The 18,912-nt window shown below is 40.2% G+C and overlaps 1 protein-coding gene across 1 annotated transcript in view; it reads left to right on the forward strand.

Annotated features, from left to right (window-relative positions):
- The first annotated feature begins 7,776 nt into the window (after positions 1-7,776).
- The window catches only part of znf385a (zinc finger protein 385A), a 68,296-nt gene continuing 57,160 nt past the window's right edge, over positions 7,777-18,912 (forward strand). The window contains exon 1 of the mRNA XM_055049715.1: positions 7,777-8,199. Coding sequence (XP_054905690.1) covers positions 8,190-8,199 — 10 coding nt within the window. The 5' untranslated portion in view covers positions 7,777-8,189. The remainder of the gene's footprint in view (positions 8,200-18,912) is intronic.

Consider the following 18,912-nt stretch of genomic DNA (forward strand, 5'->3'; position numbering starts at 1 on the left):
TGTCCATCATGTCATTAAAACAAGGTGATATTTACAACATTTGAACCGTTAGAGATTCTGTCACAGATCATAGCCACGCAGTTTTCTATTTTTCTCCTCACGATTTTCTTTCTCATTCCCTCACAAGACGTTTGATTTCTGGTCCTCGCAGCCTCCCTGCTTCTGCATTAAACAATCTTCTGACATAACTGCCCTCACCTATTAGGGTCTACTAAGATAAGCTGCTGGAATCTCCTGCACAGGGTTTGTTTTCACACAGAGTCAACACTGAGGGGGAGGGAGAGGATGAAGGGAGGAGGAACGATGCAGAGAGGTGGAACGGAGGTGACAGAAGCTATCTGTATGCCGTCTCTATGTCCACATGTCTTCTTGGACAGCCATCATACCTGCCGTTTGCATGTGCCAATCTGGAAACCTTTTGTATCAATGAGGACTTGAGTTTTCTTCTTTTGTTTGTAGAGGTCCACACAGTTTTGCTGGTGGGCAGGGATTTATAAACGTTTACCAGCTTTTCCAAGGATTGGACATTTGATTAAGTCATACAGGACCGGGGGATCAAAGGGGACCAATGTGGAGCACAGGTAAGAGATGATCACCCTCCAGCTGACCAATTACATGTGGTTTCCAGATTACATTTAAACTTTTTTTTCTCTCTGGGGAGTTTTTTTTACTTCATAAAAAAGAAAATCGAGTTTTGAGCAGCAAAATCTGTTTGATGTTGTACCGATTCTCCTGTTCAGACAGGACTCAGAACATTTTGTGTTGACAAGAAAATATGCCTGAAGTGCTGGCCATACTGTTGGCAGACCTGGTAAAGTTGTGTTGAAAGAAGAGAAGCAAATTGATATTTCAATGGAAGAGCAGAAACTCACACTAATTTCTGAAATTAACTGGAGGAAACTATAATAACCATAAGAACTATGCCAAAAAAATTAATAATTATACCCTCACAAACATAAATCTGTGGGGGAACTTTGATTGGTCTGACAAGACAAAGATTGGACTTTTGTGAGCAAAAGCTCCAGATGGGAGTGGATGAAAATAAAAAAATAATATTTGGAAAAGTTCACCATGCTCATTGTTAGGTAAGGTGTTGGATCTGTGATGCTATGGGCCTGCATGTCTTACAAAGGTCTTTGCAATCTTGTTAAAGTGCACAGCATCATAAACTCCTCAATTTATCAGAGCATTTTAAATAACAATCTTATAGCGTCTGTGAGAAAACTAAAAAGTGTCACTAGCAAGATCCAAAACAGCTAGCCAAATCACTCAGAAATGTGAAAACAAACACAGAATCAGGTTTTTTCCATGGTCAGGTCAGTTTTCAGACCAAGATTCTTTCAAAGACCTGAGAGGTGAGGTCAGGATAAAAATAAAGAAAAGTTTCTCTTAGGGACCTAAAGAAGCTTAGAAAGAGCAATGTCATTGTCAAATGCTGAACTGCGATAGAAGACTTTGTGCTGCTCAGCTAACGAAAGGGGGTTGTATTAATGTTAGGGTTTAAATAATTGTGCCATTAGTGTTTTTGAAAAGTACCAGCCTGCTGAGTTAGTCCCATTAATTTATATTATAGCTTTAACTAATATATTGTTTTCTAATCACATAGAATTAACCAATATGTGGTTGGAGGCAAGTCTGAAAGAATAAAGACTGAAGTATGACGTAAGAAAAATTGTGATGCTGGTTTTCACTCACATGAGGAATGTCAGAGCTTTAAAAATAGGTTGATATTTGGAGAGCTTAAGAAATGCGTTCATTGTCTTCATAAATACTCTCACAAACTAAAATAAAGTGTCACCTTAGAGCATAAATGTCACATGTACTTTAGCTAACTTTCTACGTCTTGCGATCAAAAGTGTTTGAATTATATGAATAATTTTGCACTAAATGTGTGCTGTGAGTCCATCTGGAAAGAAGGACATGTTGTCCACCAGCAGTGGTGTAAAATGTCAGGGGTGTGTGAGACGGTGACAGTCAACATCTACATTCTCCATTTCTGCAGGCAAGTGTGGATTCACAGGTCAGCCAAACCCTCCTGTGCACTCATATCAGCGCATCCTGGGAAATCCCTGAGTCTCCCTACCTGTCTTCATGACTTAAGGTTTACAATGAGGAGAAATTTGATTCAAGAAAAATATAAATCAACTCAGACAAGCAATTAAAGTTGTTGAAGTTATTCTGGTTTATATATGTTTCTTTGTTTTGTTATCTTGTTAGATTAATTTCCTCCCAATCAGTTTGCCAATCAGTCCAGGTCTTTCCACTCTCCTAGTATTTAATCGAGCCACTTTCATTCACTCCTCGCTTGTTACTCGTTGCGTTTCCTTGCTGGTATTTCCCCTGAATCTACATTTTTGTTCTGCTCTGGATCCCTTTTCTAAGTGTTCAATTTTATCATTAAAGAACATTCAATATGATGAGTACTCCCAGCTCCTGTTTGAGTTTTTGGTTAACTCTACAAACACTTCATGACATGATGATTCTCCAACTTATTGTGAATGTTCTTTCTGTGAATGTACCCAGCAAACTTCAGAAAGTCAATATCCACTTCAGTACCATTCAACAATGCTCAACATCACTGCACCGGGTAGTTTTGGATTGCCAGATTTGTTCTTTGTAAATTGAGGATATTTTTTTAAATGCCACAGTGACAGATTTCTTTGTTGTCCAAATTTTTCTTTTTGAATCCCAACCGAGGAGTCACATCTTCTGCAACACAGTGATTTATTCCTGGGGAAAAGCTGAACATGGATGCAAACGTTTAACCTGCTGACTGTCTTTCCGGCACATTTCCACACCTGATCAATAGTCCAAATTTATTGGGACAATTATCCATCACTGTGGCAAATTGATATGTCTGTCAGACTTACAGACTCAGGCCAGTTCAAGGGGAATGGAGAGGGGCTTGTTTTCATGCAGAACTGAGTTACATGTTGCTTGTTCAGCTGACCTTTGACCTTCATGGGCAACCTCTAAATTCATCACAGCAGTGCCCAGAGACATCCACTGCATAACATATGGTCATAGTGCAGACTACATGTCAATGTACTATTTAAGAAGAGAAATGAACTAAGAAACATTTGTGGAAAGTCACGTAGTCTTCGGATGTGTAGCTTCTGATACATGAGCAGAATCTCATATATCATTTCTCATAGAAATCAATCTGTTGTGTGGAAATAAGTTACAACATGTCTTTTGACATTAGAAAATGTACATTTAGTCTGTTTCATTGACAGGAGAAATATAAGACGACATTTCTTGCCTTTATTGGAATAGTTTGCACTTTTTCCTTCAAGTTTGATTTCTCCTTGAAAGACTCTTATATGTCGGCAAGGTAATTAAAAGTCCCCCATTCTGCTGATTAAAAAAAAAGAATAAGAGTTTCAGTGAGAGTAGCAGGATATGTTTACCCACAATGGATTTTTTCCAGAGTGACTGTTCCTGCTTATATAAGGTTTTCTGACTAGGGGATGTAACCATTGTTGTCTCATTTCTATTGTTTCCTGTTTCCCCTTAAGAGTGTCAACAATATTTCTTTGTTTACATGCTGGGATCAGTCTCACTGGTCAGTGGGAATAATTTTAGGAATCTTGGAATTCCTGAACACAGTATTTACTCCTGTGTTGGCCTGATCGGACCAACAGAGGGCAGCAAACTTCAATTCAGCTTGTAAGGCCAGTGTTGCACTTTGCTCGACTTTCCAGGAATAAAACCGGTGTGCAAAAAACGGTATTTTACTTTATGTTAAACAATAGATATAAAGGTCAGAGCTTTGTCAACTAAAACTGTTTAAATATAGTGTCCCTGTGGCACTTAATGTCAAAATAGGCATTTCTGGAACATGACTGCGAGTGGGTGGATGAGGAGGTGACTCATTTATCCTGCAGCGCAGGGAGAAATTTAGATAAATGACAGCTAACAACTGTGATAAAATTTCCCCACCATACATAAACATGGAACGAAGGATCTACAGAGTTCTGTTGGTGTTTCAAAAACTCCAGGTAGTTCAGTTGTTCTTCAGGTCAGGTGTATAATAACTCACTTCTCTTAAGCATTTTGTTTGTGTTGTTCAGGCAGGGTACGGAAAAAGAAGAAAAAGTAAATCCAGAAAAAATTTACTGGTGCTTTTACTGACATTATGTTGTGAAAATGCAATTATTCCATAAAAAACTGAAAAAAATCCTTAAAACCTGTATTTGCTGCTATATCTAAATTAGTTGGTTCTTAGCCAAAGCTATTGAAAGCCATTGTGGAAGGTTGGAAAACCCTGGCATAAACCATAATATTTAACATAGAAATAAAAATACTATAAAAATATTTGTAATAATACATCATGCTATTGAATATTGAATTGTTTGAGCAGTATTTGCCTCAAAATAATTTGATTATGATCACCTGTTTGTTTATTTGGTAGTAGTGCACCTTCTTTACTTGTTCTACCAACTTCCTGCTCTTCTACCTGTCCAGTCGTCTCATCTGTCCCCTCCCCAGGGACCCTCACCCTTCCCCTGTCCCTTGACTTTCCCCCCTTGCGTTTTCCTTGCCCGGTTTTCTTGCCTATGGATGATACAGGATACCCATGCTCCAATTTCACCCTCTCATCATGACATCCATTAAAGTGGCGCTCAGTCCTGGGCCCCTGTTGGCCTGACAGCACATTAGCCCTTGGCCCATTGAACACCAACAAGGACCAGCTCTGAATTATTGATACCAACACAACTAATGAAGAAACCCTATCTCAGCTCTTTTTATGTCTCTCTCTTTCTCACACACAGACACACACACACATACACACACAGTTTGAATGCCCAGAGAAACATACACACACAGCTTTATTGATGGCAACTATCATTCCACCTGCTTGCATCCCATTTTGAGAAACGCGTATTGTCAGTGGTCAGTCCTGTTTCTGCAGAACACAGTGTGTTTGTGGTTCATCCAAGACTTAAATTCCTGTTCTTTTCAACAAAATGTTTGCTCGGTTGCCTGAAATGCCGGTGAGGGACTTTGTTGATATTTTTCTCTTTGATTCTAGGTGATATTTGCATATATATCCACAGGTGCTTTGTTCCACAGAGCTTTTAGTCATAGGATTTTATACAGTCTCTGATAAGTGTGATTGTTTGTGGCATTAAAGTCTGCCTCTGTTTACATACAAAGTTACACAGCATTTTCTAAAACAATTTAAACCCCCTGAACCCTTTCACATTTTGTCACATTGCAGTCAAACATTGAATTTCATGAAAATAACTTACACAAATTCGTGCATAATTGTCAAGTGCTCAGAAAATGATGCATGGTTTTCAAAATGTTTTCTCAGTAAGAAGCATTTCAGTCGTTGACGTTCACATTTTGCTGCAGTGATTAGGGTTGTTGATCTGGTATGAGGTGGTCATCATCCCCAGTCTCATGTCATCTTGAACTTCTGTCACAGTAATGACTGTAGTTAGAAGGATGTGTCATAATGTTTTAGATTTTTTCCTGGTTCAACACTCCTGAATCAAATGATGGAATATCTCAGAGCCTTCGTAGATCTTGAGTCAGCTGTGTTGGAGCAGGGACCAAAATTAGGTACTGCAACTCACTGATGCTTCAGAAGCTGCCCAGCATTTAGCTTGATCATACTTCTGGTCAAATAACTCAGAGCGGTATTCCTGCCCATGCTGAAGAATATCATCCTCCTGTATGATTCTGTAAGATCACGTTTCACCCAAATATGAAGCGTTGTCTTTCCATAAAAACAGTGTTTTGCAAGAGAAGGTCTAACAAAATTAGTTTAATTCTGCCTGACGATATGCTTCCTGGTGTTGATCAGAAGGGTAGATGGCAGAAGCCTGTGGCAGGCTGGGCAGCTGTAGCTACAATCCAGTAGCTTGTTACTGATCAAAAGTGCATGAATCGAAATGACTGGTTTTCTTGTAAAGCGTCTTTGAGAACTCCTTGAGGATTGAAAAGGACTACGCAAGTCTGAAATCATTTCATGAATTAATTTTTCTTTGGGACCAATAAAGTATTTTTTAATTTGAATTGAATTTGAATTTTCTAATTTGGTGATAAAGTGTCTTCTCAAGGGAATTCACTGCACTATATTGATTTTGGGGTATCACAGTAAAACACACTGAAAGGCATAATTTCCTAAATTGTATTTGACAAAAGTTTAAAAATTATACATTATACATTTCTTCCACTCTTTGATTATAATTAAAACAAAACACTAAATTTCAAGGGGTACGAACATATTTCCGAGATACCATAGAGGTATGCAGCGGTGCTCCCTCACAGTGAAGTACTGGAGGTGTCAGCCCATCTCCTTAGTATTCACTCCAACATCCTTTGACTCACAGCCTCAGCCTGAGAGCGTGAGAATGGAAGTGGGAGAATACAGTTAGAAAATGAAAAAGCAAAAACAGAAAGCAGGACGAGGGGAGACTCCACGAACATCAGACAGCTTTCTGCTGTCGCCCCAGGCTCACGTGGTTATATCTGTTGTGTTTGCAAGCAGGCCTGCCCAAGGGGATTAGTATTTTTGACAGTTTTGTTAAGCCTTCTCTAACGCACCGAGCTACTCGGTAACGCCGGGGCTGTGATTTTAGAAAACGTCTCTCCCAAGCTGTCCTATGATTTCTCCTGCATAAAGGGGAAGCTGGAAGGGGAGAGCAGTCCAGGAACATGACAGTGGACATTTTTCTGAGTGGCTTCTTAGTGTGGTGGAATTGGACCATAAAACAACTGCCTGCGAATCTCCTCTTCAATTAGTGACTGCCTTGCTGAGGTCCTGTTTAATTCTCTCCTGGGTCTGACAGCTTTCCTCTCTCTTTGTCTGCGTTTCCTTCTGGTCGTCTCTTCTTGTCTCTCCACGTCTCTTCATCCCTCTGTCAGTTTGTGTTTAGTTTAATCTCTCCCCCTCCTTTTTCTGCTTCCTCCGCTCTGTCGCTTCCCATTTCATCTCTTCTGTTTTTTTTTTTTGCCTGGCATCCCTCCCCACCCACCACTCCTGTCTTCCCCACAGCTCTCCCAGTCTGAATTCCAATCCCTCTGACTAAAGCTCAGACAATAAAACGTCTCATTTTGCTTGAAAGGGTCAGGAGATGGAAGGAGAGAAGCACAAATAAAAGGTTAATCCTTTAACAAGTCCACATAGGTGTGGAGTCAAAGGACAGAGACAGAGGGGAGAGCAGGAGAGGGAAGAGGTGGAGAACAAGTGCTGTGAACAGAAGTGGGAGTCGGGGCTCTTACAGGGGGGCGAATGTGAAAAATGAGAGGGAGATGGCATTTTCAGTCAAGCTCCGTCTCTCCTTCATGACTTCCACTCTGCATGATGACAAGTGTGTGCCGTCGCTCCCATTGGCCAAGTCTACCACCAATCAGAGCAGAGGCATGTAAGGTGCCTTTAGGTTATACCCAGCCCCAAAAAACAAGAAGCAGAGAGAAAATGAGACTGGGAAAAGAGTGTGTGTGTGTGTTTCCTCTGTGCGAGACCAAAGCAGGTGCTGACTTTACATAGCAAGGAGGACGTTCCCCAGTTTTGTTGGTTTTTTTTGTTGTTGTTGTTTTTTTGTTTTTTGAAGCCTCCTGTGGTACAGATGAAAGGAAAGTGCTTGTCAGCTGTTTGCTGGAGACCACTGCATTTCCTCTTGGCTGCTGTGGAGTAGAAGATCAGGGCTCTGTAGCCCTCCCCCTTGTGATTGGCTGTCACACTTTCGGCTCAACCCCCCCCCCCCCTCAGCGCCTCCCCCCTCGCTCTCCTCTCTCTTTCTCCCCTTCACCGTGCTCTGCTCCTCACACTGTCCTCAGGCATACCTGAGCCACCGCTGCAGAAACACTGGACCCCCCTCCTCCTCCTCCTCCTCCTCATTCGCGCACTAACATATCCACACACACACACCCACAAGAGCACGCACGCTCTTTCTGTTCCACACACACAGTCTTTCACCTGGAGAGGGCAGGCGCAAGGGACGGCATGTGCAGCAGCAGCAGCAGCAGCAGTCTGTCTCCACATCCAGCACTGCCTCTCTGAGTTGCCTCTATCCGGAGACTGGAGGGGGGGGGGGGACAACTCTGAATTTTTTTTTTTTTTTTTTTTTGAGCATTTTTGTTGTCTCTCGGCGGAAGCAGGAGAGACTCGGGCGAGTGGGGGGAAACACCTGCCAACCCCAGGGGATACCAAAGGCAACACAAACCCACACAGCATGATTCTGGGTGAGTTGTCTCTGTCTGTCTTTTTTTGTTTTTTTCCGGTGCATGGGATTTTTTGGTGAGGTCAGCCACTAATCCCTACTTAAACTTGGCCACCAGCAGCTCCTGATTAATGCCATGTTCTGCTCCGTCTGCTGCGCCTGGATAAATCCTTTAAAGTCACGGTCAGCGTGCGTAATTACGCCAGCGGTGTGCCATTACTGAGGCAGGTGTGAGCGATGACAGTGAAGGTCAAAGTGTTTCGGAGCTGTTTGGTCACATGACCAGACGAAACCATTCCTATGTGCGTGGTTGCCAGAGGAGGAGAGCTGACAGGGACGCTTTCGTCCAAACTTACTGATAAGGAATGGAAATGTAATACAAATAGAGAGGACCACGTGGGGGAGTTTCACCTCTTGAGACAACGCAGCCTCTTGGAAGGAAAAAAAAACAACCTAAAAAACTAACGCCACCATTGACAGGGATTGAGCCAGTCTCCAGCTTTCATGGCCATGTTAGTTTGCAGTTAATCTTGCACTGTTGCTTTGCTTTGAGTCAGCCTGCCAACAGTTTCTTCTTTAGTATGCTGCTCTCATACTGGCCATGCTTGAAAGAGTAAAGGAGGGACTTCTGTGTGCATTCATATGGAGGATGAGTCCAGCTACTGTTTAAATAGGATACATATAGGTGTTCTAGAGTATTCTCATTTGTGTATGGCCGTTTCTATGAGACTGCGTGTGTGGGTGTGTGTGTGTGTGTGTGTGGGGGGGGGGGGGGGGGGACTGAGCGTTACGAACGTGTGTATGCGTGTGTTTGTCTGTGTTGCTATGTGCTCTGAAGGAGAGGCCACTTTGTTTTAACGCATGCCTGGGCTGATTCAGGCACCGCTCTGCTTCTCTGCCCACCCGGCAGGCATGTTTTTCATGCAGACATCTTTAATGATTATAGGGAGTCTGTAGAAGTATGCATGTGGAAGAGCGTGCATGTAGAGTTAGTGAAAGCTGTAGAATGTATATTTATATATATATAAAAGTTAGGTTTTACCGAATTCCACCCTGATTTTTTTTATTTTTTTGCAGCTGGTCAAAAGTGAATGTTTTGACTTTGCAATTAGACGAGTGCTGTCTTGTTTGGGTTGCAGGTGGTAGCAGCTGCAGTAAATGATATTCGACCTGCATGCGTTAACAGCAAAACTACGCCACTTTAATGGTTTTAGCTTAAGGTAGTTATTATGCTGTCAGTTTTAACTGTTAAGGAGTCTAGGCAAAAGTAATAAAATGTGGAATTTATCTTTTCAATGAGGCTCTTTGCAGAAACACACTCGGGCCATGTTGCTTTCACTGCAGTTGTTTTTTACAGCATATTGACCTCATTGAAATTATAATCCTATAATTTGCTGCAAAATACTTTACCTTCATGTCTGATGGCAAACCAATGCTTCTGCTGATTAAAGGGGTGGATATGAACTTTTGAATTGAGGTATACAGTAAACCAGAGTTGATGGAAAATGCACGTTTTAAATTTTGTCAATTATTGAGAAAAAACATTTTCAAAGTCCATATATGGAAAAAAGATCATTTATGATCAAGAAAATAATTTGAAAGAACCTGCATGACGATATGATACAGGCAAAAAGTTTTTATAAAGCAACACATCATTCCCCAATCTAAAAAATATGAACAGATTTTTAAAAAAATGTCATCCAAGAAGAACCATTTGCAAGTCTTTGGATTCCAGAGAAACTTAAAGATAATCCTTACCCACCTGGCCTACCAAAATTACTCCAGGTGCAAATCAATCATGTATGACAACACCTGAAGCATTGAACATTTCACTGGATTTGGTTAAAGTCACCTTTCAGGATTCAACAGTAAGAAGAAGCAAGTCTTGGCAAAGTCCTCAGTGGTAAAATGCCAAAATCATAATTAGCTAAGAGCTGAAACACCCATCTCAAATTTTATTAAATGGTATAAATTTGAAATGGATGAATTTTTGCCAAAACGTGGAAAAAAATGTGTATTGAGACAGAACTGGATCTTTTTGGAAAGTGTGGATCATGTATGTGGTGTAAAATTAACAGATTTCAGAAAAGGACATCACACCAACAGTCTGATGATCAGAAATACTTTGTATCTTTGGGATAATTTGGAAAACAAACTCTGTTCTCTACAATTCGTGTACTAGGAGAATACCCAGCTAACCTTAAATTTATGCAGAAGCATGATGATCTGAAGCACATCTGAATTGTTCAGGAAAGGTTTTGTAGAGGTCTAGTTAAAGCCTGGACCTAAATCTGAACGAGATCCTTTGGGATGATGTTCTGGGAAGTTTTTCTTTCCGCTCTAAATGAAAACATTTGAAAAATCTATTCTGTTTATTCCTGCTGCATTTGTTTGTTTGATATTAATAGGGTTTTTTATAGCTTGGATTATAAATACTGCTACAAATGAACAAATATAAAAGGAATCTGCAGAGGGGAAACATGCTTTTTCACAATGCTATGGTAAGTTATTCAGCATTTTTGATTCTTCTCTGCCAAGAAAAGATAATGTCATTGCAATGACCTTTACCTTTTTGTTACAAGTTCATTTCCAGTTCCAGTCAGCAAATTTCCTGATTGGGCTCATTGATATCCACCTTGTAAGAAATAGCATTTTTCAAGATAAATGGCATGTAAGCCTTGTAAAGAAACAATATTGAGACATTTGCGTGTGAGCCCTGGACGGTGTGAATACGCCTGAATAAACTGCATGCTTCACCAACTCTGGCCAGCAACCTCTTTTGCCCTCCGTTCTTCTGACCTTGAGCAAAAAACGTCACCATCTACCCTTATACCATGACTGTGGTTGACGAGCACTGCAGCAGTTCTTGGGACCTGGCAGAGGCTTGTAGCAGCTCTGACGGTGACGACAGTGCAGATGCAGATAACATCAGCGGCTATCTGGTGAGCTTAGCCAACTGGTTGACATTCACTCTGCAGCAAGTTCAGCAGCAAGTTCGGCAGCTTCCGTTGTAGTGTTTGTTGTGTATTATAAGGTTTGGAGAACTGAGATGAGTTCACATGCTCTCTTAGAAAACAGAAAAGATAAATGCCATGTGGGAGGTTATGCTGTAACACTAACTTTTGGTTGAAACATCGCTCTCTCCGTTATACCATTCCACTGGCACCAAATGTGCTATCATAAAGCTGTCTAACAATATAAATATAAATTTAATTTAAAACCTCTTCACGCTGTTTTTTTTCTTTCTTGTTTTGTGGGTGGGGACTGGGGGGACATCTCCACCATGTCGAGATCAGTTCATGTTTGAATGTTTTTCCCTGTCTCATCTGTCTTGTCTGTTTGAATCAGACTCCGAGTTCAGGGCTTTCCAGTCTATCTGTCTCTTTGTCTTTGTGTTTGTGTGCCCACGCAGGCCTAATCTGTCTTCATGAAGTCTGCCTCTGTGCTGACCTGCATGCATAGCTGTTGCTTCTGCAATTTACCTATTTTTCTCCACCTCGCCACAGAGGTCAAATTGAAAAAAGTGTCTCTTAGGAAGTCTGCAGTTTTTTAAATTTTTTTTCCTACCCTCATTTGTGACACAACATGTTCACTTTTTTGGGCTAAAAGGACAAAGTAGTCATTCAGTATGCATGAAGTGTGGTATAAATTCAAAGTTAAGCAAAAAAAATGCAAACATGATGAATACACCCTGAAGCTAGTAGGTCAAGGTAGAAATTTGTTCTGTAGCCAGTTTTAACCCCCACTCTGTCCATCTGCGGTAAAGCGCTACATATATGCATAACATTTACTGTCAAGAGGTTTATTGAGGGTGGAAATAAAGGTGGCAGAGCATATTAGTCACTTTATGTCTTTCAGTTTAGCAAGACTAAACAATCTGAAGTTAATTTGTCAAATGTTCATATCTGCAGCAGTACCTTTAGTAATACCCGTATTAGAGGCTGGAAAGCTTTCTTGCCATCATATTAATATTTAACTTCATCTGTAAAATTTCTATCAGATTCAAGTCAGGGCTCTGGCTGAGTCTCTTCAAAAAATGTATATTACTTCCAGTCAGAAAAAATAAAATCAAATTTGGTGAAGAAAATAAGTGAAAAACATTGTTGTACTTTGCTTAGGAGTTGTGGTACAGGCAGCTTTTTCACGGTTGCCACTTTTACTCTTAGGTCACAGATGAGACAGTGTCATGTGTTACATTTTTATTTCCTGATGTGAGCTAGGTTTTTAAAATCATGGTTAAAATATAAACATACACAGAATATCATCGCTTACCTTTTACTCCTGTTTGATGCAGAAGTAAACTTATTATTGAAGATTTACTCTTGACAAAATCATATTTGTATTTCCTTCCTAAGTGAGCTGGTTCATTGTTTTCAAAGATAAAAATAGGTTCCAATGCAACAAACCTTTGGATGAATGAATCATAAATAACTTAATTAAGACTCAGTCTCATCACTGTATGTATTTAAAATAAACCTGTTTTGCTTTTTCCTTCTCCTGCTCCTTAGCATGTCTATTACAGAATATAATTTTATCCCCGCTGATGCACCGAGCCGATGTGATTGCATAACCCTCGACTGCTGGCAGACGTCTGTAGAAAGTTGGGGTACAACTGACAGAAAATACCTCACGCTTTGCATTTGGAAGGATGGCTAGGGAGTATAAATTAGGTTTCAATTTGTACAATGGCGCATTCATCAAGGACTTTTTGAGTGATGTGCTGCTTAATCATGGGTCTGGACTGATCGAGTTAAAAATCAGCCAATTTCTGCAACTGCAGTCTCCATGGATCCATTACCCTAAAGGCCCTGAATGTAAACATTGCTTGAAATAGTTGTTCTTAAATGGGGCAATATTATGTATTTTCCAGGCACCTACTGCCATTGTATAGCATAACAGCATGTTACCTAGGCTTAAGTCATTATAAAAATTCAGTATACAAATATGACTTAATAGAAAAGTACACTTTTTGAATCATGACATTGCTCTTAATCCTTTGACAACATTCTTTACCAGCATTTCACTGAGAAATAGCATGAATAATGATCTCAGCAGGTGTGCAGTTCCAGCAGGTGTTTGCAAATTGCTGCTAGCTAGTCTGAAGGAGCTGAGTGGTGGAGTCGCCTGGGAGGGTTGCTTTGTGAGGCAGAAGCTAAGAAGCTTGGAAACTGCAACCAGAAGGCAACGCTTGGCCCACAGAGTTGCACAGTTGAATGGCTGCCATAAAGAATTTCTTAAAGATGCATAAGAATCAAGGCAACACTCCAGGTATGTTTTCGATAACGGAGTAGCATTATTAGATGACATAAAGCTTCAAAAAGTTGAATTTGTATAATACAGCCCCCTCAAAATTACTTAGATGTATTAGTTGTGACCTAACATGATAGTTTTGCACGTTAAACAATGGAGGGACAACTCCACTAAGCCTTCGGGAGAACAATAATATGTGTTTGTGTTCTGGACGAAGTCGCAGCTCCCGTCCCCCCCATGTTTCTGTGTGGCTCACTCACGACATGCTCACCGAGATTTTTTCCTCGGTCAAAAAGCCATTATAACAGGTCTTTTTCCCTCCTCCCATCCCGCCTTTGCTCCTAGCTATTCCTCCATTTGTTTATGCTGGAGTGACTATGTGTCAGCAGGCTGTCAATACTGTCTGTAAGGGACTTTAATGAATAGGCCTGTTATTGGGCTGGTGGGAAGGTAACCCATTGTGTCTGTTAGAGCATCTGTGCGTGTGTGTGGCCCCTTGGTGTGTGTAACACTGCAGAGAAGAGGGAGGTGGAGGCTCCTCTGGCTCCCAACAGCTCCATCACCCTTTCTGCAGTGTCCTCTGTCAAAAACCATTCACTAAAGGCAAAGCTAAAGGGACACTGGAGGACTTGATTTCTTAAAACGCCTAACATTAAATGTGCACGGTGCTTTTGGCACCTGCAAAAACTTGCATAAAACAATCCATGTACTCGGCATGCTGTTCCTTAAAGCAACTGAACGTGATTATGGTGTTACAGTATGGCATTCACAAGTTATGCATGACGCCTGGGCAATAAAGTGTGCAAAAGACTCAGTTTGGTTTAATAGTGAGAAACTAAGTACATTTTGCTTGAAACAGCAGTTCGCTGGTGTTTTATATAGTCATTTTTATTGTAAATAGATGGCATTTAAATACTTTATGCCCCTACAGCTTTGTGGGAAAAGAGCATTGCTCTGTTTTTAGTTAAACAAACCAAAGTCAATAACGACAACAAGAATACCTGGTGAACATAATCCTCAAGAAAATAAAACCAAGTTCGTTTCCAGACTGTTCAATTAACTGTACTGTTAGTGACATTAGGCAAAAGTCTGACCTCCCAATGTCTGTAGTTAAGATAATAGCAGTCATATCAGATAACATACCCTGCAGCTTATGGTGAGCTTTGTTTGCCAGCTCTGTATGGCGTCGAGGAAGATCCACTGTTCCTTCTAATAAAACCAATGTTCTCAACCACTACAGTGCATCAGACACTTGTCCTATAAACTTCATAACCTTGTATCTTTGCCTTGTAAATGTTTCTCCTCCATGAAGAGTTTACTCTTAAGTGATTTGCTTAACTTTGCTTTGTCTCTGAGTGAGTTGGATGAATTCTTTCAGCACGGCCTGGAAAAATACAAAAACCTGTGTCTGCCTTTACAGACTTCTTTGCAACGCGTTCTGTCACAATACTTTATGACTCGCAGCTCTTATGTTGCAGCCGATTTGAAAACGTATATTCAGGTGAAAACACCGATTGAATGTTCAGTGCAGTCTGCTAAGCCGTTTCTGTTTGTTTTGTTTTTGTTTAAATGCTTCATTGGCATCCCTGAAATAATCTTGGAATCAGACTCAGATATTCCTAATGGACAACAAAAGAAATGAAATGAAACATAGCTAGGACTAACTGAGGATACTAGATAACTGAACAAAAGCCAAACTCAGTGATGAATCATTAATTTGCTTGGTAAGAAAACAAAACCGAAGCCTTTGTTTATAATACAACAAAATGATGAAAGAAAAAAACAAGCTGATTATGAAAGTCAGTTGTTTTTGTATATCCTATGTGTATCTATTATTATTGTGGGTACAGGTCTGTAATATTGAGTGAATCTAATGTTTGTTTGTTTTTTCTTCGTTTCTTGATGGGAATCTGTTTGTCTTTAGTTTCAAGACATTCTAACACACTTTCCTGAAGTCTGGAGCTGGACTCATTTTCAGCCTTGGAGTTTAAAGCATTTGACCTTTCCACTTTAGTTAAAGAGAATTATTATTAAATTAGCGCAGGCTTCTGTAAAGCTTTGTAATTGAGTCTAAAACATTTTCAGTTCTTTGTGTATTTATTTCAACATGAAGACACATTTTAAACAGTATTCTTAATAGCACATCTTGTTCAACAATATCGGAATCTACATATTGCTCAAATAAGTGTTTGGAGATATTCAAACAATAAAAATGATATAAAAGCATAAATAAAAAAAATATATATATATATATATATATATAAAAACATATAAAGAGTGTTACAATTTCTTTTCACTGTAAGCTCTCTTTCCTTAGCTGCAATATGATTCCATCACAACTGAATTCACAAACTAAAGGGCTAATCTTCAACACTATCCTTTACATCAGAATTTTCTTTTCTGCAATATCAAATATCAAGCAAATTAGTGTTCATAGATATCTTAAGAATGAACAAGAGCTTGTCACTGCAAATTTGTCATTCCCAGTATTATGCAGCTTTCTAAGGCCACCTTTCATAAAATGCAGTTTTAGGCTAAATCTTCACTATATTACTTACAATAATGTTCACTCAGTGAATAATGATAACTGTCCACTCTGAACTTGATTGCTCATAGCTGCTCGGTGCTCTATCTTTCTTCTGACTGAGGCAGTTACAAGGCGTCGCATTATAAAAATATTTGAATTAGGCAACATTTTGTTATATGGCACAATGCCACACAATTCATTGACTTGACTGCAAAATCAATCTTGTCTCTTGTCTTATTTTCTTTTCACTGTCCTTATTTGGCATTACGAAGTGTGCGCTCGCTTTTCTGAAAAAGTTGCCAATTTTTACAAATTTAGCATCTTCTCTCTCTGGAGCTTTTCTCTTTTTATTTATAGCATTCTTTCTGGCACCCTTCTACTTTTACTATCCTTCTTTCCATCTTTTGAACACTTCTCACATAAAAGGAGTGCACTGGCGGTTTATGTCAGGGTATGTCTCAAAAAAAATAAAAAAATAAAATAAAATAAAAAGGAGAGCTGCGCGTGGCGGCAGAAGCATCCCAGAAGCAGCAACAGAAACAGAAGCAGCCTATGTGGTCAACTCCGTGTCATGACTGCACACCTGCCTGAATAAAAATAAAAAAAGAAACAAACCAGCTCTTGCAGCCCAAATGTCCAACGTCAATGTCAGCTCGTAGGAAATTCTTCCAGTCGTCCCGACTAGACAGTCTTCGTTCAGGTGCATATTCTTAGTTGCAAACAAAAAGTACTCTTGTTTGCAAAAACCCTCCGAGCAAACATTGTCAGAGAAATTATTTAAAAGTTTGCTGTCCAGGAGATAACAAATGTGGTTGATTGGTTTGATTTGATTAATTTCTTTATGCATCAACATGTGCTTATTTTTTATTTTACTTTGGTTTTTGTTCAAGTAATCAAGCAGTTCAAGTTAAATATTTACATATACTTTAAAAAACAACATAATCCACCCCCACACCTCTGTCTAACATTAGGGTTATGTTGTAATATTGTTTTTTTTTACTTTTTTATTGAGAAGTTTTAAAAAATCTGTAATTCGGTAATTCTAACAGGAAAGATTTAGTCTAATTTGATATTAAAATACCATGTTTTTCTTTCTTTTTTTTTTTTTTTTAAATCATAATGAAATACACAAGGTGTCAATACATTAGCAGGAGAAGGCCTAAAGATTCATTCTCTCCCAGACTGGATCTCAATGTAAAACGGTCTAGCAGTGCTGATGCTTGGCAGTGATAGGTCCCACATTAAATATCCTTGCTCTGTTTGTTTGAGATGAGCAAATGGGGGGTATTTGGGGAGGGTGGTACCAGTGACAGCAAAATAGGCAGAGGGTAAAATGGAGTGCACAGTGTCATCATGAAAGAAAACTAGCTCCATCCAGCTCAGGGGACTGACTGCTGTTGAGATAGGGTTTCACACAAAGACCGAAAGAAAAATCAATTCTCCTTGAGTTGCTGCAAGGTCAATTCAGGTGGGGCGGAGAGGGGCAACGCAAGTGTCGAAGAACGCTATTGGGAAGCAGTGATAGAATGAGGTTGGAGTGAATCGCGTAGGTGGATGGGGACTCAAAAGAGGGGAAATGTGTACAAATGAGTTTGGCTGGTAATATTACGGTTACAATGAGGCTACAGGCTATAGCCAATTATGTTTTATGACTGCATGCTTTAACCTGTGGCTTCTTTGGATCATCTGACTCATGAAGAGGGGAAATATGAGCAGCATATCTGAAACCCATTGAGGAATGTCATCCTACCATGCCGCCTTAATTCGTAGCCACAAGAACATTTCTTGACTGTAATCTCATATGTCAAAGCGGCTCTACTTTTACTTCAGTTTTACTGCCAGACTCAACAAATTGACTTAATAGTCCAAGGTTTTTTGTCCTTCCAAGAAGCCCTAAGCTTGTAATCCTGGAATGTTACATGACCAACTTAAAATATCTCAGATTGCCACCCCTGGCGCTCTTTCGTCTCCAACTAATTCCTCAGAAACAGATTAATAAAGCACACGTTTGGCTGCTGGGATGCAGTAAAAGTCTGCTGATGCAAAGGTGACCGGTCGTCTGTGGGGTTTTGCCCACTGATTGTAGTTACGGTATACCTTCAGCTTCAGCTCAAGGAATCTCTTTGTTTGGTGTTGGTCGGGAGCCAGGGAAGCCTTTTGCTTGCTCGTAGTTATAGGATCCGTGTGGCACAGGGCTTAACACAGGCGTCTGGTATGCACACCTGTCTCCAAACAAGTCCTCCCCTGAATAAGTGGCCCTACCCCTCAGTTAGCAGGAGCGAGGGAGGAGGTGGGGACAGTGAGGGGGTGGAAGGAGCTCTGCCAGGACTTGCATCACGCCTCCCTTGCCACTGCCTGAAGGGAGGGAGAGAAGATGGGGGAGGAGGGTTGGTTGAAATGCCATACGTGTGAATTAGAAGGCTGTAAGGGACACAGGGGTGATGAAGTACCTGAGGTCATTTGCTTATCCTTCTCTTTTTTTTAATCTACACTTTCCAAAGCCATATTTTATTACCTATCATAGACAGTTTGATTATTTTTTTATGTGTGTCCACATCTCTTTCTATCTAATAAACTCACTTTTATGGAATATTAAACGTTTGCATGCTCAAATATGAACTTGGCACTTGGCTCTCATCCATCTCCTAAGCTCAGGCAGCGTTTGTTAACGGAGTTCAAAGGAGCAGAAATGGAGTGCAACAAACGGCAGTCAGAGGAGAAGGTTCAAGACCAACTATTTCCATAAAATTAGCATAGTCAGGATAGAGACGTTGTCCTGTTGAAACAAGACTAACAGCCCAGACATGACAGACTTCTCGTTGAATTGCTCACATTTGAATAATGCTCGTTAATGTTTGGTCTTGTTCTGCATTTTGCTCATCAAGAGCAGCTGGGGAGCACTGCAGCATATTCTCCAGTCCAAACTGCAAAGTGCAGATGCTTTTGCTTCCCACCCAG

The sequence above is a fragment of the Poeciliopsis prolifica genome, unplaced genomic scaffold (assembly GCF_027474105.1).
Source record: "Poeciliopsis prolifica strain line A6 unplaced genomic scaffold, Auburn_PproV2 SCAFFOLD029, whole genome shotgun sequence".
Classification (NCBI taxonomy): Eukaryota; Metazoa; Chordata; class Actinopteri; order Cyprinodontiformes; family Poeciliidae; genus Poeciliopsis; species Poeciliopsis prolifica.